Source organism: Spermophilus citellus (assembly GCF_964194105.1).
Source record: "Spermophilus citellus genome assembly, chromosome: 7".
NCBI lineage: Eukaryota > Metazoa > Chordata > Mammalia > Rodentia > Sciuridae > Spermophilus > Spermophilus citellus.
The window spans coordinates 25,935,015-25,962,098 of record NC_138188.1 but is presented as its reverse complement, the minus strand read 5'-3'; the positions used below and the strand labels follow the sequence as shown (position 1 = coordinate 25,962,098).

The window sequence follows — 27,084 nt, the reverse complement described above, 5'->3', positions numbered from 1 at the left end:
CTAGCACGGGCGGGACCTGGGTTCAATTCTCAGCACCACATAAAAATAATGGCATTGTGTTGTGTCCATCTATACCTAAAAATAAATAAATATTTAAAAGAAAAAATTAATTCCAGAACTAGGCCCAAGGGCACATACTTGTAATCTCAGCTACTTGCGCCCAGGTGGTCAAGCCAGCTTGGACAATGTATCAAGATTCTGTCTCAAAAATAAAGGAAGTGGGCTGGGGATGTGGCTCAAGTGGTAGCGCACTGGCCTGGCATGCGCAGGGCGCTGGGTTTGATCCTTAGCACCACATAAAAATAAAGATGTTGTGTCCACCTAAAACAAAATATATATTTTTTAAAATAAATAAATAAAATAAAGGAAGTGAGGCTGGGGATATGGCTCAATTGGCAGAGTGCTCATCTCCCATGCACAAGGCCCTGGGTTCAATCCCCAGCACACAAAAAGAAAAAGAAAAAGGAAGAACCAGGCATGGGCACTTGCCTGTAATCCCAGCAGCTCACAAGGTTGAGACAGGAGGATCGCAAATTCAAAGCCAGCCTCAGCAACTCAGCGAGGCGCTAAACAACTCAGCGATATCCTGTCTCTAGGATCAATAGGGATAGGAATGTGGCTCAGTGGTTGAGTGCCCCTGAGTTCAATCCCTAGTATCAAAAAACAAAACAAAACAAAACAAAAAAAAGTTAACTCATTATAAAAATGTGAAATACAACCCAGAGGAATTTAGTGAGACCCTTATCTCAAAATAAAAAATAAAAAGAGCTCGAGATGTAGCTCAGTGGTAGAGTGCTCTGGCTCTTCAATCCCTAGTATGGTGTAAAACACACACACACACACACACACACACACACCCCACTCCATTTACAAATAAATGCTAAGATGTTCTCCACTTGTTCATACCTAGTAACTTCTAAAATCAGAGACCTATAAGTGAACTTTAAAATGTACATTTTGCTAACTGTTCCTACTAACCAAGTATGCATTACTTTGCTATAAGAAATAAATATAAATAAAATATATAGCAATATTTTTAATGTTTACATAAAGTATTAAGATTACGTACAACTATAAAAACACACCAATTTAAAATGTGGGAGGGAAAAAACGTTATAAGAACCCAGCAATGATGGCACATGCCTATAATCCCAGTAACTTGGGAGGCTGAAGCAGAAGGATCACAAGTTTGAGGCAAGCCTCAGCAACTTAGTGAGCTCTAAGCAATTTAGCAAGACACTGTCTCAAAAGAAAAAATAAAACAGTCTGGGGTTGTAGCTCAATGGTAGAGTGCTTGCCTAGCATATGTGAAGCACTGGGTTCAATTCTCAGCACCACATAAAATAAATAAATAAAATAAAGGAACCAGGTGCCATGGCACACACCTGTAATTCCTGTGGCTCGGGGGCTGAGGCAGGATGATCATGAGTTCAAAGCCAGCCTCAGCAACTCAGCAAGGCCCTAAACAACTCAGTGAAACCTTATCTAAATAAAATACAAAATAGGGCTGATATGTGGCTCAATGGTCGAGTGCCCCTGAGTTCAATCCCTGGCATCAAAATAAAATAAAAGTATTATTATGTCCATCTACAACTAAAAAAACAAACCAAAAAAAAAAAAAAACAGGCTGGGCTGGGGATGTGCCTCAGTGGTTAAGAAAAAAAAACTGTTACAAAACAAAACCCTTGGCATGCTTCATAGTCAGTCTCACAATCATTTTAGAAATGACTAACAATGGTTTGAGGATATAGCTCAGTGGTAGAGCACTTGCCTAGCATGTATGAAGTTCTGAGTTCCATTCTCATTCCCTAACACCCCATAAAATGAAAAAGAAATGATTGAAACTTTTTTAAATAGTTTCTGTTTCTAAAAACTCAAGAGTTATTTCTCCACGAAGAAGAAATGTTATATTATACACTTATTAAAATACCGACAATTTCAATATTCAGATTTCAGAACTTACCGAAAAGGTCCTGTTCGGTTAGCAGATCGAGAATCCCCCCACATCTCTTTCTATGTCAGGAGGGCCCCAGTAAGTAGATCCTTTTTTCTAACAAACTCTACTTAGAGCAGTACCTGTATAAAATAAACCACAAAAAAGTAAGCACTTGAGAACATAAAGCAAAGACTAAACCAGTTGATCTCTGTGTGGTATATGGAACTACCATAGGAATATTTTTGGAAGTCACTCCTGAATATTTACATATTAACTTATAATGACAAAAAAATACAGTTTCAATGAAAAATATATATTCTTCATTATACAAACTTTTAAAATATATTCAAAATATATTACTACTAAGAGTTTCACATTTATTAAATTAAATAAGCACTTATTAATTTTTCTAGCACCCATGTGTCCTGCATTTTGGGAAATAGCATCTTACCATTTAACCTCATTCTCAGTCCAAGTAGCTAATCCTATACCATTCAATCTGACTAATCTAGATTAGTTTATTATCTTCACCAAAAGTGATTGCTTTAAAGACAGGAATGTAACACAGATCAAGCAAATATCTCCAGAACTTTTTCTTCAGCTATTGAAAACTCTTTATATTTGGCAAGGGTTTCCTAAATATGAAACTAGCAGCAAAATTGACAAAATAAAAAGTAGACAAAGTGGACTTCAAAATTAAAAATCTTGGGCTGGGGTTGAGGCTCAGCAGTAAAGCACTTGCCTACCATGTATGGGGCACTTAGTTCGATCCTCAGCACCACATAAAAATAAATAAAATAAAAGTATTGTGTCCAACTACAACTTATTTATATATATATATATATATATGTATATATATATACATATATATATATGCATATATATATATATATATATGTATATATATATATATGAACTTTTGAGGGGCTAGGGTTGTGGCTCAGCAGTAGAGTGCTCACCTAGCATGTGCAAGGCGCTGGGTTCGATCCTCAGCACCACATAACAATAAATAAAATAAAGGCATTGTATTCAACTACAACTAAAAATATATATATTAAAAAAAAACTTTTGAAAATCCAAAGACATTTGATACATTTTTTAATGATAGCAAGACAGTGGGGGAAAAAACACACACAGATTATCAAAATACCTAACAAGGAAGTTCCAATGCTCATTCCTCCATATCAAAAAACATCTAAATTGTTAAGTTCAAGACCAGCCTTAGCAACTTAGAACCTCCTTCAAAAAAAAAAGGACTAGGGTGTGGTTCCCAGTACTACAAACAACCAAAAAGACATCTTCAAAACAGTACGAAACTTTTGTGGCATTTTTACTTGTCCTTTCCTCACCAATGTGGCAGTTACTATGATCTTGAACAGTGGCAGACCAGTTCCTAGCTCTGTCCTTGAAGAGCAGAGCAGACTTTATTCACAAATTACTAGGTATATTTATTCAATCTTGTGGGGCAGGAAGTATCTAGGACTGATGAAAAGTGCTTTTCTCTATCTCACCTAACTCAAGAAAAAGTTGCAGGCACTGCTAATGAAGCTGTAAAGCAGGCCATGGACTCATATCTGGGGCAAGAGAACATTGGTAAAGGCACAGTGGAAAAGCTGGGATGAAATTCTTTGGAAATTAGGACATGCAAAAGCTGCATGTAAATGGGAAAATTTAGAAAGTTGCACAAAAACCCAAGCAAAATGAAATCACACAAGACCAGAAAACACCATTAACACTTCGTTTCAGGCTGATGCCCAGGGTCAGAGAAAGTATAATTGGTCAGAGAAAGTATAATTAAAGTGTTGAAAAAATGTATCAGAAAAAAGCTATTCTGAAGACAGGGAGAAGTGGTTGTTTTATTTTTGTACAGTATTTTTGGATTTGGTTTTGGTTTTTTGTTGTTGTTGTTGTTTTGTTTTTTTCTTTTTGTGGTACTGTGGATCAAACACAGAACCTCACACAGGCAAAGCAAGTACTCTACCAATGAGCTACATCTCCAGCTATTTTTATTTTATTTTATGTTATTTTGAGATAGTGTCTTACTAAATTGCCCAGACTATCTTCAAACTTCCCATCTTCCAAGGAGCTAGGGAAGCAGCTCAGTGATAGAGCCCTTGCCTAGCATGCATGAGGTCCTGAGTTCAATTCCCAAGAACGAACACACACACACACACACACACACACACACACACATTTTTGATCCAGTCCTCTTGCCTCAGCCTCCAAATAATTGGGATTAGAGACATATGACACTGTGCCCTGCTAAAATAGGAAAATTTAAACTACTAAGTCCGAGAAGCAGAAAGAAAAAGAATGAACAAAAGTGAATAAAGGCTAGGCGTGGTGGCACACGCCTATAATCCCAGTGGCTTGGGAGGCTGAGGCAGGAGGATCACAAGTTCAAAGCCAGCCTCAGTAACTCAGTAAGACCCTAAGCAACTTAATGAGACCCTGTCTCAAAAAATAACAAGGGCTGGAGATGTGGTTCAGTGGTTAAGTAGCCCTGGGTTCAATCCCCATTATCAATTAAAAAAAAAAAAGTGAATAAAGCCTAAGACATGTTGAGTATAACCAAATGAACCAACATATACATCATGGAAATTCCAAGGAGAACGAAGGAGGTAGAAAGATTATTTGAAGACATTCTGGCAGTTCATCCCTTTTGTAGCCACTGTTAAAGTGGCAGCAGCCAAATAAAGTTTAATCCTTTTGTGACTTCTGACCAAAGCCAAGAAGAATAAAAGGTATTTCAATGCACCTTCCCCCATGCATATGAAGATTATGTCTTCTCTTTGCAAAGAGCTGCAATAGAAGTACAATGTTTGATCCATGCCTATATGAAAGGATGAAGAATTTCAGGTTGTGAAAGGACAGTTTAGAAGTCAGAAAACTGGCAAAGCAGTCCAGGCTTATAGGAAGAAATATATCATCTACATTAAACTGGTGAGAAGGAAAAAGGCTAAAAACAGAACTATCTGTGTGGGCATTCACCCTAGCTGTTGGTTATAACTAGGTTAGGCTATCATTAAACTTATCACTAGACAAAGTTTCCTTGATTGGAAAGCCAAATTTTGCCAAGTAGGAATAGAGCAGATAAAAGGAAGAAACAACTAAGAAGACATAAGAATAAAGTAAGCTCATATAGAACTTTCACTAAAACTAGATAAAATGAAAAACAAAAAGGAAAAAAGCTCTCAAAAGCTGATGAAAGAAATGAATTTGAAAATCCAAGAAATTCACAAAGTTCAAGACAAACTCATACCAAGACACATAATCAAACTATCAAACTACAAGACAAAGAAAGACTCCTAGGGTTGGATCTGGAGCGCAGCACACACCTTTTTTTTTTTTTTTTTTAAAGAGAGAGTGAGAGAGGAGAGAGAGAGAGAGAGAGAGAGAGAGAGAGAGAGAGAGAGAGAGAGAATTTTTAATATTTATTTTTTAGTTCTCAGCGGACACAACATCTTTGTTTGTATGTGGTGCTGAGGATCGAACCCAGGCCGCACACATGCCAGGCGAGCCCGCTACTGCTTGAGCCACATCCCCAGCCCGCAGCACACACCTTAATCCAAACAAATCAAGGGGCTGAGGCAGGAGGTTTCCAAATTCAAGGTTAATCTCAGCAATTTAGCAAGGCCCTAAGCAATTTAGTGAGACCCTGTCTCAAAATAAAAGGGACTGGGACATAGCTCAGTGGTAAAGGGCCCCTGAGTTAAATCTCCAGTACCAAAAAAAAAAAAAAAAAAAAAACAACCCTAGGTACAGCATGCATGAAGCCCTGGGAAAGGAAGGAAGGATTAAGCGGATAGAAAGAAAGAACAAAAGGAAAGGAAAGGGAAGGAAAAAGGAAAAAAAAAACAATCCTACCCAGGCAGGATAGTATACATCTAAGATCCTACCTACTTCATAAAATTAGACAGGAGAATTCCAAATTTGAGGGCAGCCTGGGAAACATAGACCAATCTAAAAATTAAAAAAAAAAAAAAAAAAAAAAGAACTGGGATGTAACTCAGTGGTAGAGTACTTACTTAGACTTTAAAGGTGCTGGGTTCAATGGGTTCAATCCTCAATACCACAAGAAAGAAAGAAAGAAGACAATCAATCTTAAAAGCAGCAAAAAAAAAAAAAAAAAAAGCCACCCCTCACATACAAGAGATACTCAATAAGATTATCAGCCAATTTCTCATCAGAAACCTTGGAGCAGCCAAAAGGTATGGAATAACCTAATACAGGACCAGGAATATCCAACAAAATTGTCCATGAAAGAGTGACAAAAAATTTTAATCTTCCCAAACAATAGTTAAAGAATGGCTTTCCAAAGGACGGGGGGTGAGGGGTTGTTACAGCAGAATTTTCTTATGCTACTGAATTTGTTAATATAAATTCAAATCACATTATAACTATAGAATGTTATAGATGATTTCCAAGGTAACCACAAAGAAAATTATCTTTAGAATATGCACATTAGAGCCACACACAGTAATCCCATCTTCTTGGTAGGCAGAGGCAGAAGGATTGCAAGTTTGAGGCAAGCCTTGATAGTTTAGCAATTCCCTGTCTCAAAATAAAAATTTTAAAATTAGGGCACCTTACTGGGTATGGTGGCACACGCCTATGATCCCAACAGCTCAGGAGGCTGAGGTAGGAGGATTTCAATTTCAAAGCCAGCCTCAGCAATTTAGTGAGGCCCTAAACAACTCTGTGAGACACCATCTCTAAATAAAATATAAAAGGGGTCAGGGATATGGCTCAATGGTAAAGAGCCCCTGGGTTCAATCCCGGTACCAAAAAAAAAAAAAAATGTAGGACACCCCTGACTTCAATCCCCAGTACCACAAAGCCAGAAGGAAATCAAAATATGGTGAAGAAAATGAAGCAAGTGATGGAATAAAAGAGAGATATAATGACGAGAGTGATGACAACTCCAATTAGACCATGAGAGGCTGCTGCCATCTTTCCCTTCTGTGTCAGCCATTTTGTATTCATGGTTTGAAATCTGCTCTTTCTATTTGAAAGTATCCTATTTTGTCCTCCAAGAGGGGGTTTATTTAATTAGTTTGTGGATTTCACAGATTGTCTAGCATAGTCAAAGTCCCTGGCTTGGGGTCCCAGTGAAGCATTATTTCTGATTTGGATAAATGTGGCTGTGCTATGCTGCAGAGTAAACTCTCTGAGCCATGATTCTGGGTGTTGTGAACTAGTTTTGAAACTGTCATTTATTCTAGAATTTAGGCTTACATCACTTTAACAAATAAATTCTAAGTTTTGCCTTAAATTAAATAAATAAATAAATAAATATAAAAGAAGCTAGCAACAGAAGAAATAAAGGGGAAAAAATCTTTGAGGCAGAGGCAGAAAACAAATAGTAAACAAATAGTAAAATAGTAAAAGTTCCTTGGTGATTTAATAATAATAATTATTATTGTTGTTATTATTATTAGTTAGTTAGTTTGTACTTGGGATTGAACCCAGGGGTGCTTTACCACTGAGCTACATCCAGCCCTTTTTGCTTTTTATTTTGAGGCAGGGTCTCACTAAATTGCTTAGGATCTGGCTAAGTTGCTCAGGCTGGCCTTGAACTTGTAATCCTCTCATCTCAGCCTCTGGAGCCAAAGGAATTATAGGCGTGCACCATCATGCCCAGATTCTTGGTGATTTTAAATGTAAACAGTTGAAACTCTTATTAAAAGATGATATTGGCAGAATAGATTGACAAAAACATGATCCAAGGCCAGGTATGGTGGGGTTCACCTGTAATCCTAGCTACTTAGGAGGCTGAGATAAAAGGACTGCACATTTGAGATCAGCCTCACTAACTCAGCAAGATTCTGTCTCAAAATAAAAACAAAAGGATTAGGAATGTAGCTCAGGGGCTGGAGATGTGGCTCAGCGGTAGCGCGCTCGCCTGGCATGCGTGCGGCCCGGGTTCGATCCTCAGCACCACATATAAACAAAGATGTTGTGTCCGCCGAGAACTAAAAAATAAAATATTAAAAAAATTCTCTCTCTCTCTCTCTCTCTCCCTCCCTCCCTCTTTAAAAAAAAAATAAAAAATAAAAAAAATAAAAAATAAAAAAAAAAAGGAATGTAGCTCAGTGATGGAGCACTTGCCTAACATGCATAGGGTCCTAGATACAGATGGGAAAAAAAGAGAAAACATCCAACTATATGTTTTCTAGAAAAGATTCACTTTAGATCTAAAGATGCAAATAGGTTAAAAAGGAATGGAAAAGGATAAATATCCCATGCAAACAGTAGCCAAAAGAAAGTTAAGGTGACTCTATTCTATGAGCCAAAACAAACTTTTTTCCCTTATGCAGTACAGGGGATCAGACCCAAGGCCTTGAACATGCTAGGGAAGAGCTCTACCACTAAGCTACATCCCCAGGCCCAAAATAGACTTTAAATCCAAAAAAATGGGGCTGGGGATATAGTTCAGTGGTAAAGCCCTTGCCTAGTATCCCTGAGTCCATGGTCTCAAATCCCAGTACCTCTAAAACAAAGAAGTACATTATATATTAATTAAAAGGTTCCAGGAGACTGAGGGTACACTTCAGTGGTACAGTTTGTGTTTACCATGCATGAGGCCCTGAGTTCAATCCTCAGCACCAACAAAATAAAAATAAAAGGTTCAATACAGTCAATTCAAGTGAGTGTGGTCTCAACCAGCTACCTGTCTATAGTCTCAGCAACTCAAAAGGCTGAGGCAGTAGTACGAGGGATGTGCCTCACTAGCATGTGCAAGGTTTGGGTTCAATCCCCAGTATTAAGAAAAAAAAGAAAAAGATTCAATACAGCAAAAAGATGGGACAGTTTAAAACATAATATACCTAATAACAGAACCTCAAATTATATGAAGCAAATATTGAAAAAAAAATCAACAGAAGAAATAGTTCTATTATAATAGCTGAAAACTTCAAAAACCCCACAATAGGGATGGGGATTTAATTCAGTGGACACAAGAAAAGAATGGAATGGAACAACACAATTAATCAACCAGACCTAACAGACATATACAAAACACTCCACCAAATAGCAGAATCCCATCCTTCTCAAGTTTATACGGTATGTTTTCCAGGATGAACCACATGTTGGGCCACCAAAAAGATCTCAACAAATATAAAAAGATACATACATTTGGTTCAATCTCCAGCACCACACACACAAAAAAAAGACACATATACAATATAAGTTATTTTCTCAATCCCATATAGCATAAATTTAGAAATTAAAAAATAACACAAGGTAACCAGAAAACTCAAAATTAAATGTATATGACCTGACTTTCCAGTTCTTCTTCTAGGAATTCATTCTCTAGACTTTATGGTGTAACGTGACAAGTTTATAAAGGTAGAGAGTATAGCATTATTTGTAATAACAAGAGATCATGAGGGCTGGGGTTGTGGCTCAGCGGTAGAGCGCTCGCCTCGCATGTGCAAGACCCTGGGTTTGATCCTCAGCACCACATAAAAATAAATGAATAAAATAAAGGTATTGTTTCCAACTACAACTAAAAAATAAATATTAAAAAAAAGATGGGCTGGGGTTGTGGCTCAGAGGTAGAGCACTCGCCTAGCACGTGTGAGGCACTGGGTTTTATCCTCAGCACCACATAAAAATAAAGATATTGTGTCTACCTATAACTAAAAAAAAGTGAAAAAAAAAAAAGATCATGAAACCTACATGTGAGAGAGGAGAGAGAGAATTTTTAATATTTATTTTTTAGTTGGCGGACACAACATCTTTGTTGGTATGTGGTGCTGAGGATCGAACCCGGGCTGCACGCATGCCAGGCGAGTGCGCTACCGCTTGAGCCACATCCCCAGCCCCTAAATGTTACAACCTTTAATGTTATTGAATATACAAGTCAATGGTATTAAATACATTCATGGGCTGGGGTTATAGCTCAGTGGTAAAGCACTTGCCTGGCATGTGCGAGGCACTGGGTTTGATTCTCAGCACCACATATAAATAAATTTAAAGGGCCATCAACAATTGAAAAAAAAAAAAAAAAGATTTTATTGGGCTGGGGTTGTAGCTCAGTGAGTAGAGAGCTTGCCTTGCATGTATGCAGCACTGGGTTCGATTCTTAGCACCACATACAAATAAATGAATAAAATAAAGGTCCATCAACAACTAAAAAAATATTTTTAAAAAAATTTCCTTCAAAAAAAATTTGTAATGTTGTATAACCATTATCACTATCTACTTCCATAACTTTTTTCAAATCTTTTTTTAAATTAATTTTTTAGTTGTAGATGTTCACAATACCTTTATTTTATTTATTTATTTTTTAAGTGGTACTGAGGATCAAACCCAGTGTCTCACAAATGTTAGGCAAGCACTCTACCACAGAGCCACAACTGCAGCCCTTCCATAACCTTTTTCATCTTGTAAAACTGAAACACTAGCTGGGTATGTACCTATAATCCTAACAATTTGGGAGACTGAGGCAGGAGGATCACAATTTAGCAAGACCCTTTCTCAAAACAAAAGGACTTGGAATTAAGTCAGTGGTAAAGCACCCCTGAGTTCAATCACCAGTACCGAAAAAAGTTTTTTTAACTAAAAATGTCACTTACCCAGGCAGTGTACACCTGTAGTCCCAGCTACTCAGGAGGCTGAGGCAAAAGTATTGCAAGTTCATGGCCAGTCTTGGCAATTTAGCAAGACCCTGTCTAAAAAAAAAAAAAAGGGCTAGAAATATAGTTCAATGGTAGAGAGCCCCTGGGTTCAAGTCCCAATACCACAAAAAAAAAAAAAAAAAGCTCCGAACCTAGGCATGGTGGCAAATACCTATAATCCAAGTGGCACAGGGGGCTGAAATAGAAGGATGACAAGTTCAAGGCCAGCAGGAGCAACTTAGTGTGAGACCCTATCTCAAAGTTTAAAAAAAAAAAGGGCTGAGGATGTAGCTCAGTGGTAAAGTGCATCCAGGTTAAATCTTTAGAATCCTCTCCCCCTCAAAAAAAACAAAAAATAAAATTAAAAAAATAATGTCAGTGGTAGAGTGCTTACCCAGCTTTCAGGAGCCCCTCGGTTAGATCCCCAAAAGGGAGGGGGGGAAGTCAAAGGATATAAACAGACATTTCTCCAAAAAAGAAATGGCCAATAAGCACATTAAAAAAGATGCTCAAGGGGCTAGGGTTGTGGCTCAGCGGTAGAGCACTTGCCTAGCACATGCGAGGCCCTGGGTTCAATCCTCAGCACCATATAAAAATAAATAAATAAAGGTATTTGTGTCCAACTACAACTAAAAAATAAATATTTAAAAAAAAAAAAAAAAGATGCTTGGGCTGGGGATGTGGCTCAAGCAGTAGCGCGCTCGCCTGGCATGCGTGCGGCCCAGGTTCGATCCTCAGCACCACATACAAACAAAGATGTTGTGTCCGCCGAAAACTAAAAAAAAAAAAATAATAAATATTAAAATTCTCTCTCTCTCTCTCTCTCTAAAAAAAAGAAAAAGAAAAGAAAAAAAGAAATATGAAAAAAAAAGATGCTCAAAATCACTCATTATTAGGAAAATGCTATTAAAATCACAGTGAGAGACCAACTCACGTCTGTATATTAAAAGACATACACACAAATACACAGAAAATAAATGTTGGCAAAGAACACAGAAAAACTGAACCTATGTATTATTATAATGAAATACCACTGACTGAATGCTTTAAACAAAAATTTTATTTTCTGCAGTTCTTGAGGCTGGAAGTCCAAAATTAACATATCCACAAGGCTGGTTTCTGGTGAGGCTTCCACTTAGCTTATAGACTTTCCTGCTGTGTCCTCACATGGCCTTTTTGATCTGTGTGTACATTTCTGGTGTCTAGTTCTCTTATTATAAGAACACCAGTCCTTATATTAAGGCCTCATCCTTATGACGTCTTATTTAACTTTATTTCCTTAAATATATTTTCTTCAAAATATTTTCATGGGGCTGGGGATGTGGCTCAAGCGGTAGCGCTCGCCTGGCACGTGTGCGGCCCGGGTTCGATCCTCAGCACCACAGACAAACAAAGATGTTGTGTCCGCCGAAAACTAAAAAATAAATATTAAAAAAATTCTCTCTCTCTCTTTAAAAATAATAATAATAATAATAATAATATTTTCACATTGGGATTTAATACCCAGTATTTAAAAAAATAACACACACATACACACTCAAACACACACACATAGAAATTAACATTTGATACAGTAATTCTATTTCGGGGTCTTTACCCAAAAGAAATGAAAGCAGGAACCTGAACAGATATTTCCACACAAATATTCACAGCAGCATTATTCACAATAGCCAAAAGGTAGAAACAATTCAAATGTCCATCAGTGGATCATGGATTAAAAAAAAAAAAAAAAAAAAAGTATTGAGTCTTAAAAAGACATGAAATTCTGATATATGCTACAATACAGATGAACCCTGAAGATTTACATTAAGTAAAATAGGACACATACAAAAGACAAATATATGATTCCACTTATGAGACACCTAGTCAAACTCAGAGACAGAAAGTAATTGAATAGTGGTTGTTAGGGAAGAGAGATTGAGGAATTAATGTTCAATGGATTCAAAGTTTCAGTTTGGGAAGATGAAAAAAGTTTTGAAGCTGGATGGTGATGGCCCTTAACACAACTTAAAAGTGATTAAAATGGAACTTAAGAAATTTAGCTCAGAAGTAGAGCAACTGCCTAGCATGTGATTCCCAGCACCACAAAGTAGGGAGGGGTAGGGAAGATAAAGGGAAAGAAAGCTGGGATTCCAAAAGATATTTGGGGGGCTGGGGTTGTGGCTCAGCAGTAGAACGCTCACCTACCACAGGCAAAGCCCTAGGTTTGATCCCCAACACCACATAGAAATAAATAAAGATATTGTGTCCAACTACAACTAAAAATAAATAAATAAGAGATATTTGGGGGTGGGGATGTGGCTCAAGTGGTAGCGAGCTCATCTAGCATGCGTGGGGCATGGGTTCAATTATCAGCATCACATAAAAACAAAATAAAGATATTGTGTCCACCTAAAATTAAAAAGTAAATATTTAAAAAAAAGGTATTTGTACATCAATGTTCACAGCAGCATTATTCACTAATGTCAAAAGGTAGAAATGACCCAACAGTCTGTAACAGATGACTGAATAAACAAAATGTGATCCATATTCTCAATGGAATATTATTCGGTCATAAAAAGGAATGAAGTTCTGATACCATGCTACTGACATGGAGGAACTTTGAAACCATCAAGCTGCATAAAATAAACCAAACACAAAAGAAGACAAATATTGTATCAGTTCATCTACACTTGTACCTAGAATATGAAAATTCACAGAGAAACAAAGTAAATTATAGGTTACCAGTGTTAGGAGAAATAGGGAGTTACTTGGGTAAAGAGTTTCTGTTTACAGTGATGAAATTTTGGAAACACTATTGCTGGTTGAACTAAACTGTGAATGTAACTAATGTCAACAAATTATATACTTTAAAATAATTAAAAAGGTAAAATTTTGTTACTATATATTTATATATTAGTTATATATATTAAACACACACACACACTCCAGTTTTAAAAAGTATGGGCTGGGTTGGTGGCTCAGTGGTAGAATGCTTGCCTAGCATGTGTGAGGCACTGGGTTCAATTTTTATCACAGCATATAAAAAAATAAAATAAAGGTCAATTGACAACTGGAAAAAAAAATACACACACACACTCAAACAAATACTTTTTAAAAATGCAGTGTATCGAAACCTACTGAATTAAATACCTTAAATGAGTAAACTGTATGGCTTATGAGTTGGACTTCAAAAAAATTATTTCAAAAAGGTAATAATATTAAAGACGGTGGCATGAGATGAACATCATTACCCTAAGTACATGTATAAAGTCATAAATGGTCTGAACCTACTTTGTGTACAACCAGAGGCTTGAAAAGTTGTGCTCTATATGTGTGATATGAATTAAAATGCATTCTGCTGTCACACATAAATTAGAATGATTTTTAAAAATTAAAATTAAAAATTATTTTTAGGTCTGGGGATGTGGCTCAAGCCGTAGCGCGCTCGTCTGGCATGCGTGCGGCCCGGGTTCGATCCTCAGCACCACTTACCAACAAAGATGTTGTGTCTGCCGAGAACTAAAAAATAAATATTAAAAAAAAAAAAAGAATTCTCTCTCTCTCTCTCTCTCTCTCTTTTAAAAAAATTATTTTTAAAAGGTAATAATATTTAAGGAATATTTTCTGCACACCAGGCACTGTCATATGGGCATTACATGTATTACATAACTCTCCTCCCAAAAAAACCTATCAGGTGGCTGTATTTATTAACCTCATTCCAGATGAGGAAACTGAGGCTTGCAGAACCTAGGTAATTTGTCCAATGTCAATGATTTAGTGAAGTGAAGGGGGCAGGGGTTAATCCCTATCTTATCTGAGACCCTACAATTACCCATTCTTGCTATGCAGAGCAACATAGTGCAGTAGGATTACAAAAGGCACTCAATAGGTGTCAGTTAGTCAGTTACCTCAATAAACAAGGTGAAGAAAATGAACATGTTGTGGGAGCCTAATAGAAAATTTAGTTCTAAACCAGGCATGGTGGTGTACAACAGTAATCCCAGCGGCTCAAGAGGTTGAAGTAGGAGGACCACAAGTTCAAAACCAGACTCAGCAAGGCCCTAGGACATGTAGGGAGACCTTGTCTCAAAATAAAAAGGGCTAGGAATGTGGCTCAGTGATTAAGTGCCCTTGGGTTCAATCCTTGTTACGAAAAAAATAAAGTTGAGTTCTATATACTTGGTCTATAGCTAGAAGATTCCTTCAAAGAATGACATGACCTTTAAGTTTTCACAACTTTGCCAGGCATGACGATGCACCATGGGAGATTGTTGCAGGAAGATCACATTTGAGGACAGTCTTATCAATTTGGCAAGACCCTGACTCAAAATTTTAAAAATAATAATAAAAAATAAAAATAAAGGGCTGGAATATAGCCCAGTGGTAAAGCACCCCTGGAGTTCAAGCTCCATTAAAAAAAAAAAAAAAAAAAAAAAGCCAGCTGTGGTGGTGCACACAGTAATCCTAGCAATAATTTAGAAGACTGAAACAAGAGGACTACAAGTTAAAGAACAGCCTTGGCAACTTATCGAAAAATTTTTTTAAAGCCTTGATTCCCCAAAACAAAATATAAAATTTCATAACTTTCCAAAATTTTTAATCTCTATTCAACTTTAATCAAATTACATCAATTTATACAATTTAATATGTTGGCAAAACAGTATAATCTTGCTCAAATTTCTGTCTGAAGAGAATATTTAGTAATCTTTGCCTTGACAATTCTACCTGGTCTGAGGGGCTAGGAGAACTTAGGATATTAAAGACAAGAAAAATAAGCCCATGTCTGGTAACAAAATTCTATGAGTGCTAGAGGGCAACTCAGTAGCAAAGCACCTGGCTAGCATGCAAGAGGCCCTAAATTCAATCCTGAGACCTTGAAAAAACAAAATTATATCTCTCAAAGGGTCTACAAATGTCCAGAGCGATTTGATCCCTGGTCCAATACCTAAATGGATTCTAGTTAAGAAGACAAGGCTTAAGTTCAACTTATGTTTCACCAACACAACGTATCACTACTTACTTTCCACACTGCCAGTCCTACAACCTCTCACCAAGTTCTTCACACCTCTCCCTACAGTCCTCACAAGTTTGGTAACGGTGACATATTTAAGTCATTCAAACTGATGGTATACTCAACAGGAAGCTGGAAACTAAACAAAGTTAGGGCAAGATCCAGAGTTCAGAAAATAAACCAGGTGACCCAGACCCATCAATCTATTCCTTCACTTAGATCCAGCTACTCTGAACTTCACAAGTAAACCTAGATTATACAAACAATATAATTACCCTCAAAAAAATAAAAATAAAAAATAAAAAATATATAATTACCCTCACAGTTTATGTACTCTACAAAACAGGCCTTTTCTTTTTATCCCCCCCCCCCAAAAAAAGTGCAATCCCCAAAGTTGAACTCACTAACATCAATTCTAAAGTTTGGAGAAAAATACATATTTACAATGCCAAAAAGAATCTAAAGCGTGAATACAAGAAAACATCCCTCCCCTCCCACGTTCGTCCAACGGGCACAGAACCCACCAGACCACTCCTCGCTTCCAGGTTCCACAGCCCGGCAGGCTGGGCTATGAGCTCTCGCGCCCTAAGGTCCAACCGAGCCCACTAGAATCTGCCCGGGTCTGAGGGCCAACATACAAGCTGGACACAAAAACAGATCCTCTAGCGACGCCTCAAAACTGGATCAGGAGCAAGAAAAAGAGAGAGCGAGCGAGCGAGAGAAGAAAGAGCTCTCCAGCAGCTCCGCTGGCTAGGAGTATGGAGCCACAACCACGCGCCGGCCCACAACCCCACAGCTGGCCGCTCCGCAGTTGGACCGGTAATTCTACCGCCGCGCCCGGCCCCGCCCCGGGCCCGCGACCGTTCCGGGGCGTTCCTGCCCGGGCGGCGCCTCCCTCACCACACCGCCGCTGTACTCGCTTCTTCCCGAACAAGGCAGCGGCCACCATACGACTCCAAAACCGCGGCTACAAGGCCGCTCAGGATCACAATGTCCAGAGAGGCCCAGTCCGCTGGCCCTTTCCCTGCAAGCTCCGGCACGTCTTTGCTCCCGCCCTGGGCCCTTACCGAGGCAGCGTAGCCTCCGCGGCCCGCTCGTCCTCCTCCTCCTCCACCTCCTCCTCCTCCTCCTCCTCCTCCTCCTCGGCCGCCGCCACCGACACAGAGCCGCGGACCCCGGAACTTCCTCCCCGCCGGCAGCTGCTTCCACAAAGGCGCCGTGCCGCGGCCTTCAACGCTCTGCCCTCTGGGATATGGAGTACAGCGATCAGTCCCGCAGACTCCACTCCCGCGGTGCACCGCGCTGAGGGGGGGGGGTTGCCTTCTGGGGCGGGGCATAAGTGCACGCTGCTAACCATTGTCCAATAGGAAGGCGCGCTTTCCTGCTTCGTCCGTGGGGCCTACTAGGGGTTGTGTTTTGTCCTTTACCCTACCTCAGCTCGTTGTCTGGAGCTGTCCCGGGAATTGAGAAAGGTGTGCTGTGGGTGACTTTGCCTTCCGTAGGTGTGCTCCCTGCGTGGAACGGTACGGTCCTGACCTGCCTAGCTCGAGGCCGCCTCATTGTCGGTTCGTGTGAAAGAAATGGGAAATAGCGTCTTAGGGCCTAAGCTGTTGGAGGAAATGACTCCTGGCCATGTGCCCACACAAGGCCCTAGCCCCAGGCTCTCCCTGCCCAGGAAGCAAAGCCCTTCTACCTGAGACTCCAGGATAGGTATGAAAGAAGCATTTTGATAGAGAAGCAATACATCTTAGAGGTTCATCCCCTTTTTCTGATGAATTTTAGGCATCCCAGCTCAAGAATACCAGACACCATCCGTGTTAAAGGTTCACTAGTGCAAACCATAAAGAAAAATCCACTCAACTTCCACAGAGCCATACTAAGTCTCAGGCTATAAATCTAGTCCGGAATGACTTGTGCAAGGTCATAGAAGAGCTGGGAGGAAACTGCAAATCTGCAATTTAGCAGAAAATAAGACAACAAATACAGCTTTCGGTTTTACAGCTCACCTCCAGAATTTTCCAGCTAATGATCTTTGAAGAGCCACGTCCAATTCCCAGATGGATTGTCTACATTATTGAAAGGCTCTTTGGTCCCAGCCATCTGATATCTTTGTCAGTAGGCCTTCAGGAAAGGTAACCTGGATTTTGGAGCCTAAATTCAACATTATATGATCAAAGAAATCAACTGCAAGAAATGCCCACAAAGCATTCTAAAATAAAGCAGGCTTCATTGTAGAGAAAGGAGGTTTTGAGTAGTCTTTATAGTTCTCTTCCACCAAGCAGAGTGGCACAGGCCTATAATCCTATCTTCTCAAGAGGCTGAGGCAGGAGGATTACAAGTTCAATTCAATGCTAGCCAGAACAATTTAGCAACACCATGTAGGTCAGTGCTAGAGCTCTCCTGGGTTTAATCCCCAGTTACCACAGGGGGAAAAAAAGAAAGAAAGAATAAAGTTACATTTCACTTTTTAGGAATCTTGTTGAGAGGTCATTCCTTCAAGAATGTATGAAGTGTTTGCTATATGACAGTTACTATATCAGGTGCTGGGAATACAGGAATGAACAAAACTAATAAACTGTTGCCCTAGTGGAGATGTGTATGACAATAGTTATTGGAGACAAACTAAAAACTAAACAAGCTACATTATTCAATCTCTCTGGTGGTAGTAAAATCTATGGAGAAAATTAAAGGAAAGGAAAGTTGTAACTTTAAAAATAGAACTGTCAGGGCTGGGGATGTGGCTCAAGTGGTAGCGTGCTCGCCTGGCATGCGTGCAGCCCGGGTTCGATCCTCAGCACCACATACCAACAAAGATGTTGTGTCCGCTGAGAACTAAAAAATAAATATTAAAAAATTCTCTCTCTCTCTCCTCTCTCACTCTCTCTTTAAAAAAAAAATAGAACTGTCAGGTTTGGTACCATTGAGATCTTGGAATGAAGAAAACCAGGTGTGCTGGAATGAACTTGAAGGTTTTTTGTTTGTTTTGTTTTGTTTGTGGTAGTGGAATATGGGGATTGAAGTCAGGGTTGCTTGGCCACTGAGCCACATCCCCAGCCCTGTTTTATATTTTATTTAGAGACAGGGTTTCACTGAGTTTCTCAGTGAAAAAAACCTCACTTTTGCTGAGGATGGCTTTGAACTCATGATCCTCCTACCTCAGCCTGCCAAGCTGCTAGGATTATAGGTGTGTGCCACCTCTCTGGGCTTGAGTTTTTAATTGCCAAGGAAACAAGTAAAATGTGGAGTTGGCAGTTGTACATCAATCTGGAGGGTTAAGATCAGAGGTAGACAAGCAAATCTGGGAGGTATCAGCATGTCACTGGTACTTAAAGCTATGGACCTGGAAGAAATAGATGATCAAGGGAGTGACTATAGACTGGAGCGCAAAGTTTGAGCCCTCGGGCACACCAGTGCTGAGTGACTCCTGAAGAAAGGAAGAACAGCAATACAGAATAAATAATAGGTACCTAAACTTTGCTTCTCAAACTGGACCATTATTGGCACGCCTTTTCCTTTTCTGATAGTACTTTATCATCAAAAGAGGTAAACCATTAATCAGTCATGGTGGGTCATGCCTACAATTTCATTTGCTTAGGATACAGGCAGGGAATCACAAGTTTGAGGTAGCCTGGGAAACTCAGTGAGACCCTATCTCAAAAAATGAAAAAGGGGGGCTGGGGATGTGGCTCAAGCGGTAGCACGCTCGCCTGGCATGCGTGCGGCCCGGGTTCGATCCTCAGCACCACATACCAACAAAGATGTTGTGTCCGCCGAGAACTAAAAAATAAATATTAAAAAAAAAAATGAAAAAGGGGATGCAACTGAGTGGTAGAGCAAATTGCCTAGTGTATACAAGACCCTGGGTTCAATCTGTAGCACAGCAGAAAATAAATCTCCAGAGAACTGCTGTTTTATTTATTTATTTACTTACTTATTTGTAGCAGTGTGTGCGTGGGTATAGTACTGAGGATTAAAGCCAGAGACACTTTACCACTGAGCTATATCCCTAGTCCTATTTATTTTTTGGTTTTGTTTTTTTATTTTTTTGTTGTTGTTGCTGTTTGGTACTGGACATTGAACCCAGGGGCACTGAGCCACATCTCCGGCCCCTTTTATTTTTTATTTTGAGACAAGGTCTCACTCAGTTGCTTAAGGCCTGGATGAGTTGCTAAGGCTGGCTTTGAATTTGCAATCCTCCTGCCTCAGCCTCCAGAGCCACTGGCATTATAGATGTGTGCCACCTCACCCAGCTTATTTTTTTTTGTTGTTTTGAAACAGGGTCTTGCTAAGTTCCTGAGAGTCTTGCTAAATTGCCCAAGCTGGCCTTGAACTTTCAGTTCTCCTGCCTCAGCTTCCCAAATTGCTGTGATTACAGCCATGCCCCATCCCACAGGGCAGGACTGCCATTCTTATTATAGTTCAGGATACTTCACAGTAGGTATCATGTATTGGTATAAAAGGGAAACTGCTGAGGAAGATAAGAGAGTCCTTAATTAACCCATTTTGTCACATCATCCCAGATGTGGAACACCCACAAAAACTTAAATTGTAACAATAAATATATGTTCAATTTATGATAACTTTGAAATCATTATTATATATGCAGAATTGAAAATTTGGGACTAACCACCATGCTAACCAGGCATGGTGGCATACATCTATAATCCCAGCAACTCAAGGTGCTGAGGCAAGAGGTTTACAATTTGGGGGCCAGCCTCAGCAACTAAGCTAGACACTGTCTTGAAAAAAAAGAAAAAGAAAAAGGTCTGAGGATTTAGTTCAGTGATAAAGCACCCCTGGATTCAATCCCCAGTACCATTAAAAAAAAAAAAGCTGGGCATGGTGGTGCAGGCCTTTAATCCCAGCAATTTTGGAAACTGAGGCAGGAGAATTCCAAAATCAAAGTCAGCCTAGCAATTTAGTTAGGCCTTAAGCAACATAGCAAGACCCTTTCTCTTTGGAGGTGGGTGGGTGGGGCAAAAAATAAAACTTGGGACTTAATGGCTTAAAGGATTTCCCAAGCACAATAGCAACAGGTCTGGGAACAGGTCTGGCCACAGGATACACTTTATATAATTTTAAAAATTTGTATTTGTTTATTATTTTATTTATTTATGTATTATTATGTTGCAGCACTGGGATTGAGCCCATGGGCACTTTACCACTGAGTTACATTCTTAGCCCTTTTTATTTTTTGAGATCTTGAATTTTTTTTAATATTTATTTATTTATTTTTAGTTTTTTCGGCGGACACAACATCTTTGTTTGTATGTGGTGCTGAGGATCGAACCCAGGCCGCACACATGCCAGGCGAGCATGCTACCGCTTGAGCCACATCCCCAGCCGGAGATCTTGAATTTGAGCTCTTCCTGCCTTAGCCTTTTAAGTGGCTAGGATCACAGGCTTGAGCCACCATATCTGGCTGGCTCTTGGAATATAATTTAGCCACAACTTTGCATCAACTCAGGTTCTGAAATCTCCATAAAAGTTGTGAAACTGAAGAAATCTGGGGAAGAAGAAGAAATCTAATTGTTAGATTAGTCCTTACTGTGGTGTATATGACTTACCTGGTTCATGAAATTCCTGAGCCTAGACAAAACAGAAAGCTTACACTTTAAAGGAGCCCCTAACCTGGAGGGTGACAGGAGGTACAGAGCAGTAATGTTGTTTGTAGCAAAGTGCAAGTTAAAAACAGGATCATGCAGGTAACAAGGTCATCATGGGATTTTTTTTTTTTTAAGTGCTTGTAATGGTACCCAGGGCACTCTAACTCTGAACCACACCCTCAGTCCTTTTATTTATTTATTTGTATTTATTTTTGTGGACTCTGCCACTGAGCTACACCCCCCAGCCCTTTTAAAAATTTTTTCATTTATTTACTTATTTTGGGTTTTATTTTTTCTACTCCTGGAGATGGAACCTAAGACCTTGTGGACACTAAGCAAGCACTGCACTACTGAGCTACATTCCCAACCCTTTTGGGTTGTTTTGTTTGTTTGTTCTTTGTGGTACTGGGAATTGAACCAAGAGGTGTTTTACCACTGAGCCACATTCCCAGCCCTATCTTATTTGTTTGTTTGTTTGTTTGTTTATATTTTGAGGCAGAGTCTTACTAAATTGTTTAGGGCCTTGAACTTGTGATGCTCTTGCCTCAGATTCCTGAGTTGCTGGGATTACAGGTGTGTACCAGCTTATTTTTTATTTTTATTTTAAGACAGGGTCTTGCTAAGTTGTGCAGGCTGGCCTTGAACTTGTGATCTTCCTGCCTCAGTCTCTGAATAACTGAGATTAAAGTTATGTACTAACATGCATGGCTTCTTTTTTTCTTTGTTTTTTCTTTATTTAGTTAAATTTTTGTTTTTGTTTTTATTGTTATTATTCTTGTTTTGCAATGCTAGGGATTGAACATAATACCTTGCAAATGTTAGGCAAGCATATGTTAGGCAAGCACTACTACTATTCTTCTGAATAGTCAGAAGCACATGGGATATGTACTTAACTAAATAGATATAATACTTCAGAATACAGTACTACTATTCAGAAGAAATTCTGAGGTCCTACAGTTAGGGAATCTGGTTAGGTAGAAAACTTTGAATTATTATTTTTTTTTATTGGGAGGTGGTACCGGGATTGAATTTAGGGGCACTTGGCCACTGAGCCACATCCCCAGCCCTATTTTGTATTTTATTTAGAGATGGGGTCTCACTGAGTTGCTTAGCACCTTGCTTTTGCTGAGGCTGGCTTTGAACTTGCAATCCTCCTGCCTCAGCCTCCCAAGCAGCTGAGATTACAGGCATTTGCCACCATGACCAGCTTAATTTGTTTTCAATAGGGTTCAATTTCCTAGGATACAATTTCTGCTTAATGTTTTAGCCAGGATATCTCTGTACCAGAGACTATAAGATCTTCTTGGCTTAAATTCTTTTTTTATTAATCCTTTTTTTTTTTTTTAGTTGTCAGTGGACGTTTATTTTACTTATTTATATGTGGTGCTAAAGATCAAATTCAGTGACTCCACATGTGCTACGCAAGTGCTCTACCACCAAGCTACAACCCCAGTCCTTGGCTTATATTCTTGTGCTGGGGTTGTAGCTCAATGGCAGAGTACTTGCCTAGCATGTATGAGGCACTGGGTTCTGTTTCTCAGCACTGAAAATAAATAAATAAAATAGCCAGGAGTGGTGGTGCATGCCTGTAATCTCAGCTCCTGGGGAGTCTGAGGCAGGAGGATCACAAGTTCAAAGTTAGCCTCAGCAATTTAGTGAGGCCTTAAGAAACTCAGTGAGGGAGCTGGGGTAGAGTACTTGCCTCACATGCACAAGGCCCTGGGTTCAATCCCCAGTACCACCAAAAAAGAAAGAAAGAAAGAAACTCAGTGAGACCCTGTCTCTAAATAAAACACTAAAAAGGGCTGGGGCTGTAGCTCAGCACCAGAGCACTTGCCTAGCATGTGTGAAGTACTGTGTTTGATCCTCAGCACCACATAAAAATAAAATAAAAGTATTCTATTTATCTACAACTAAAAAAAAGGGGGGGGATGGGTATGTGGATCAGTGGTTAAGTGCCTCTGGGTTTGATCCCTGTACCAAAAATAAACAAATAAATAAATAAAAGTCCATCAACAACTTAAAAAAAAAAAAAAACTGTATAAGAGGGAACCTGGAGTCCTGAGCTAGTGAGTAGAAAAAATATTGTGAGACCTGTGAAGACTCTTCTATCTCCATTCCAAGGAAAAGAACATTTTCTCACTGAGAAGCTTTCTTTAAAACTATGTTTGAGGTTCTGAAAGCCCTATAAGAAGGTATCTTCTGTAAAAGGCCATAGCTTTGTTATAATGGCAGTCACAAGCCGGTAGGCTCCAAGTGGTAGCCATCTGAGACCATGAGAAAAAGACTAAGGTAGAGCTCCCTCCCATAGAACCAAGGGGGACACAGGAAGACCTACTGCTTGCTTTGGAGGGAAAAAAAAAAAAAAGAGGAACACAGGATATTGCTTTGGGTGTTTGTTGGAGTAGCTGGTAGAGTCACAGGAGTGGTTTCAGAATTTTTTCCCCTTCGTCCCAGAATTGTTGGGAGAACAAACCACGAAGCTACAAAGTGAGTTAATTGCTTCAAAAGAAAATATGAGATATTTTGTTGTCAACTTAATGTGACTTCTTTAAACTGTTCTCCAAAAATAAGAGCCATTTGGAACAGCTTGCGTTTTCCTGTTTTCATTGTTTTGCCTCTAGGAAATTACAAACAGTGGTTCTTTATCCTTGCAAATAACCCAGGGAGCCCTTAAAATAATACTGAAGCCTGGTTCCCCATACCCATCCAATTTAATCAAAATCTCTAGGAGTGGTGTTGAAATATTAGTGTTTTTTAAAAGCTCCCCAGGTCATTCAGTGTGCACAGTTAAGAACTACCTGTTCTAGAGTCTCATATATTAAAAACGATTAGTGCGGCTTTTGCGCATGCTCACATCCTTTACAGCTACTGTAAACTCACTAATATTTATCCAGCACTCCAAACTTGCAGTGTCCTTCCACAATATGTCGGGGAAACAACGTCAACGTTACTTCCTCTCTCTTGAATGAAACCTGTCATTAGTTTGGGTCAAGGGTACAGATCTGCAGCAGTCGCAGGGCTTTTGACCTCGGGGACGGCAGATGGGGAGAGGGTGCTCCCGGGCCTCCCAGACGCTAGAGAAGGAGGCGCCGGGTGAGACAAACCCGGATCTGGGTCAGGTCCCGCCCCCGAGTCTTTTGGGCTCTGGAGAGCCGAACCGCTCGGGCTGTGCTGCCTACAGACTACATTTCCCACAATGCACCAGGGGGGCGGGCTGGGTCGGGCCAAGCGACTGGAACCGGGCCTCTTCGGCGAGAGGCCAGCGAAGGCTGCCTTCCTGCGCCAGAGGCCGGGTGAGGGGCGGCAAGGGGAAATCGGTGCCGAACTGTTGCCATGTGTGTGTCCGCAAGGGGACGTGGCCCCGCGAAACTGCGCCCCCGGGCCTGGCCCGGCCGGACACCTACACCCCTCCGGGGGTCCGGCAGAGGGCAGTGACTGGCACCCTCTGTGCGTCCTGGTTCCCCCCCCCAAAAAAAACAGGTGAGTCCGACTGCCAACCCACGTGGCCTGGGGTCGCTGAGAAGCAGGAGAGCTGTCATCTTTGGAGGGAGGGACTTGAAGACTAGGGTCCCAGCAACCCTGAGCACCGTTTGTGATAGGAAAGTGGGTCTTCCTGGGGTCCCTATGCCGGCTGGCCCATAGCTGGGGAATACAAAAAAAAAAGGGGCCTGGAACCCATCCTTTGGCCAAGAGGGTGAAATAGTACTCACATCTACCAATGCACGTATATTTGACCCTCAGAGTCCTCTCAAAAAGCAACGCAAGTGTTCTGGAGCTCCTGGAAGGGTCTTAGGGCTCAGGACTTTATTCTCAAGGGCGCCCTGACTAGGTAACTGGGCTGCCACTTGTACTGAAGCACCCTTTCTAGGCTGCAGTTCGCTTGAGAAGTGTGAGCAGCCTTTGTCAAGGAGGGGAGTGGCCGCCAGAAGTGACAAGTTCCAGGCTAGTCTTTAAGCATAGAGTAAGTATCTTGCTGAAGCAGCCACAGCACAACCTTAGTAGGACCCTGTCTCTACGTGTCCTTCATCCTGGCAACTCCCTCCCAGATAAAACCACTCTCCAAAGGGTGAAGGTGGGGTGAAACAAGCACTATCCAAGTAGGAAAAGGGAGCAAGGTGATTAGGAACCAGTAGGGAGGAGCTCTTGCAAGGCCCACCCCAGGCACAGTAGAAGGGCTGATTGCACCAACCTGTTTGGTTACTTTGCTTACAAGCCCTGCAAGGGACTTCCAGGAAAAGTAGCAAGTCCTGGGGATATCTAGAGGGGCTGCCTGGTAGAGACATCTGGGCTGATTCTGAAAGACGTTGCCTAACTGATTCAGGCTGAACCTCCCAGCAGCTTCAGTTGCACAGATTATGGGTCTTTTGGGGGTTGGGGTGGGTTTTGTGTGATTCACTGAGCTTTTCTGCCTGAATTTCCAAGATAAGTATTCAAAAAGCTATTTGCTCCATCAGGCTTTCTGGCGGAACCCCAGATTGATCTTGGAGAAACTGAGATGCTACGTGATCTCACATGGCAGGGGGACTGTGGTGAAAGAGGTACTCACTAGTGGGTGTGGTCGCACACCTCTATAATTGCAGCAACTCTGGCCACTGAGGCAGGAGGATCACAAGTTCAAGCCATCCACAGCAATTTAGCAATGCCCTAAGCAACTTAGTGAGACCCTGTCTCAAAAAATAAAAAGGGGCTGGGGGGGCTGGGGTTTAGCTTCAGTGGTAGAGTGCTTGCTTAGCACATGTGAGGCACTGGATTCAAGCCTTAGCACCACATAAAAAAATAAACAAAATAAAGTTAAAAAAAAAAAAAAAAAGGATTCTTGGGGCTGGGGTTGTGGCTCAGCAGTAGAGCACTTGGCCTTGGTTTGATCCTCAGCACCACATAAAAATAAGTAAATAAAATAAAGTTATTGTGTCCAACTACAACTAAAAAATAAATATTAAACTCTTTTTTTTAATATTTATTTATTCTTTTAGTTTTCGGCGGACACAACATCTTTGTTGGTATGTGGTGCTGAGGATCGAACCTGGGCCACACGCATGCCAGGCGAGCGCGCTACCGCTTGAGCCACATCCCCAGCCCAAAAAATAAATATTAAAAAAAAAAAAATTTGGGGGCTGGGGCTTTAGCTCAGTGGCAGAACACTTGCCTGGCATGCATAAGGCACTGGGTTTGATCCTCAGCACCACATAAAAATAAATAAAATAAAGGCATTCTGGCCATCTACAACTACAAAAAATTTTTTAAAAAAAGAAGGAAGTCTTTGTTATTAAAAAAAGTTCTTAAAAAAACATTGTTTGAAAAGGGGGGGGGGGTGTTGGGGATCCCAACTCAATGGTTAAATGCCCCTGGGTTCTATCCCTGGTACCAAAAATAAAAATAAAAAAGAAGCACCTACTACCCCTAGACAGTTGACTCTCCTCTCTTCCCCATGCAGGTACCATGCTAGGATGCTGGGTACAGTCAGACATACTGGGTTTAGTCAGCTGAAGCCTACAAGGGATCAGTGGGGAATGGGTTCTCAGGATAGGATTAAACTGCTATAGACCTTGTTTGGATCTTTGAATCAGAAGTTCAAGGCCACAGAGCAGGGCCAATTAAACATGGCAGAGACTTCTAGGAGCAGCAAAGAGCTAGTCATCTGTTTTTCAACTCTAACACTTGTAAATAGTCTGATCTGACAGGTGGGTCATTTCAGGCTAGAGCCCACCTGACTTCATAAGATCAGATGCATGCTTCCCCAGGCCATTCATCCAGGGCCCCTGTCTGGCTGAGCAAACTCCTAAAGGACTGATTTACATGACAGAGACCACTGGATCTGTGTGTGAGTACTGTTATACATGGTCTGAATGCAAAGTAAAAATAATCATGATGTACTCAATGACAGCAGTACACATATAAATGCCTACTCTATACTAAGGTAAT

At 40.4% G+C, this 27,084-nt stretch overlaps 1 protein-coding gene across 8 annotated transcripts in view; it reads right to left on the bottom strand.

Moving 5' to 3' along the window:
- RBM6 (RNA binding motif protein 6) overlaps positions 1-16,862 on the bottom strand; it is a 99,775-nt gene extending 82,913 nt beyond the window's left edge. For 2 of the 8 annotated variants that reach the window (XM_081300992.1, XM_081300993.1), the window contains exons 1-3: positions 16,621-16,849; positions 10,519-10,614; positions 1,964-2,076 (exon numbers count right to left, since the gene is read on the bottom strand). Coding sequence is in view for 5 of the 8 variants with exons in the window: in XM_081300988.1 (XP_081157114.1) it covers positions 1,964-2,007 (44 nt within the window). In the remaining 3 variants the exon portion in view is untranslated. Of the gene's footprint in view, positions 1-1,963; positions 2,077-10,518; positions 10,615-16,620 lie in introns of all 8 variants that reach the window. The other 6 variants (XM_081300988.1, XM_081300991.1, XM_081300995.1 and 3 more) reach the window with 6 other exon arrangements.
- Between the last annotated feature and the right edge of the window lie 10,222 nt (positions 16,863-27,084).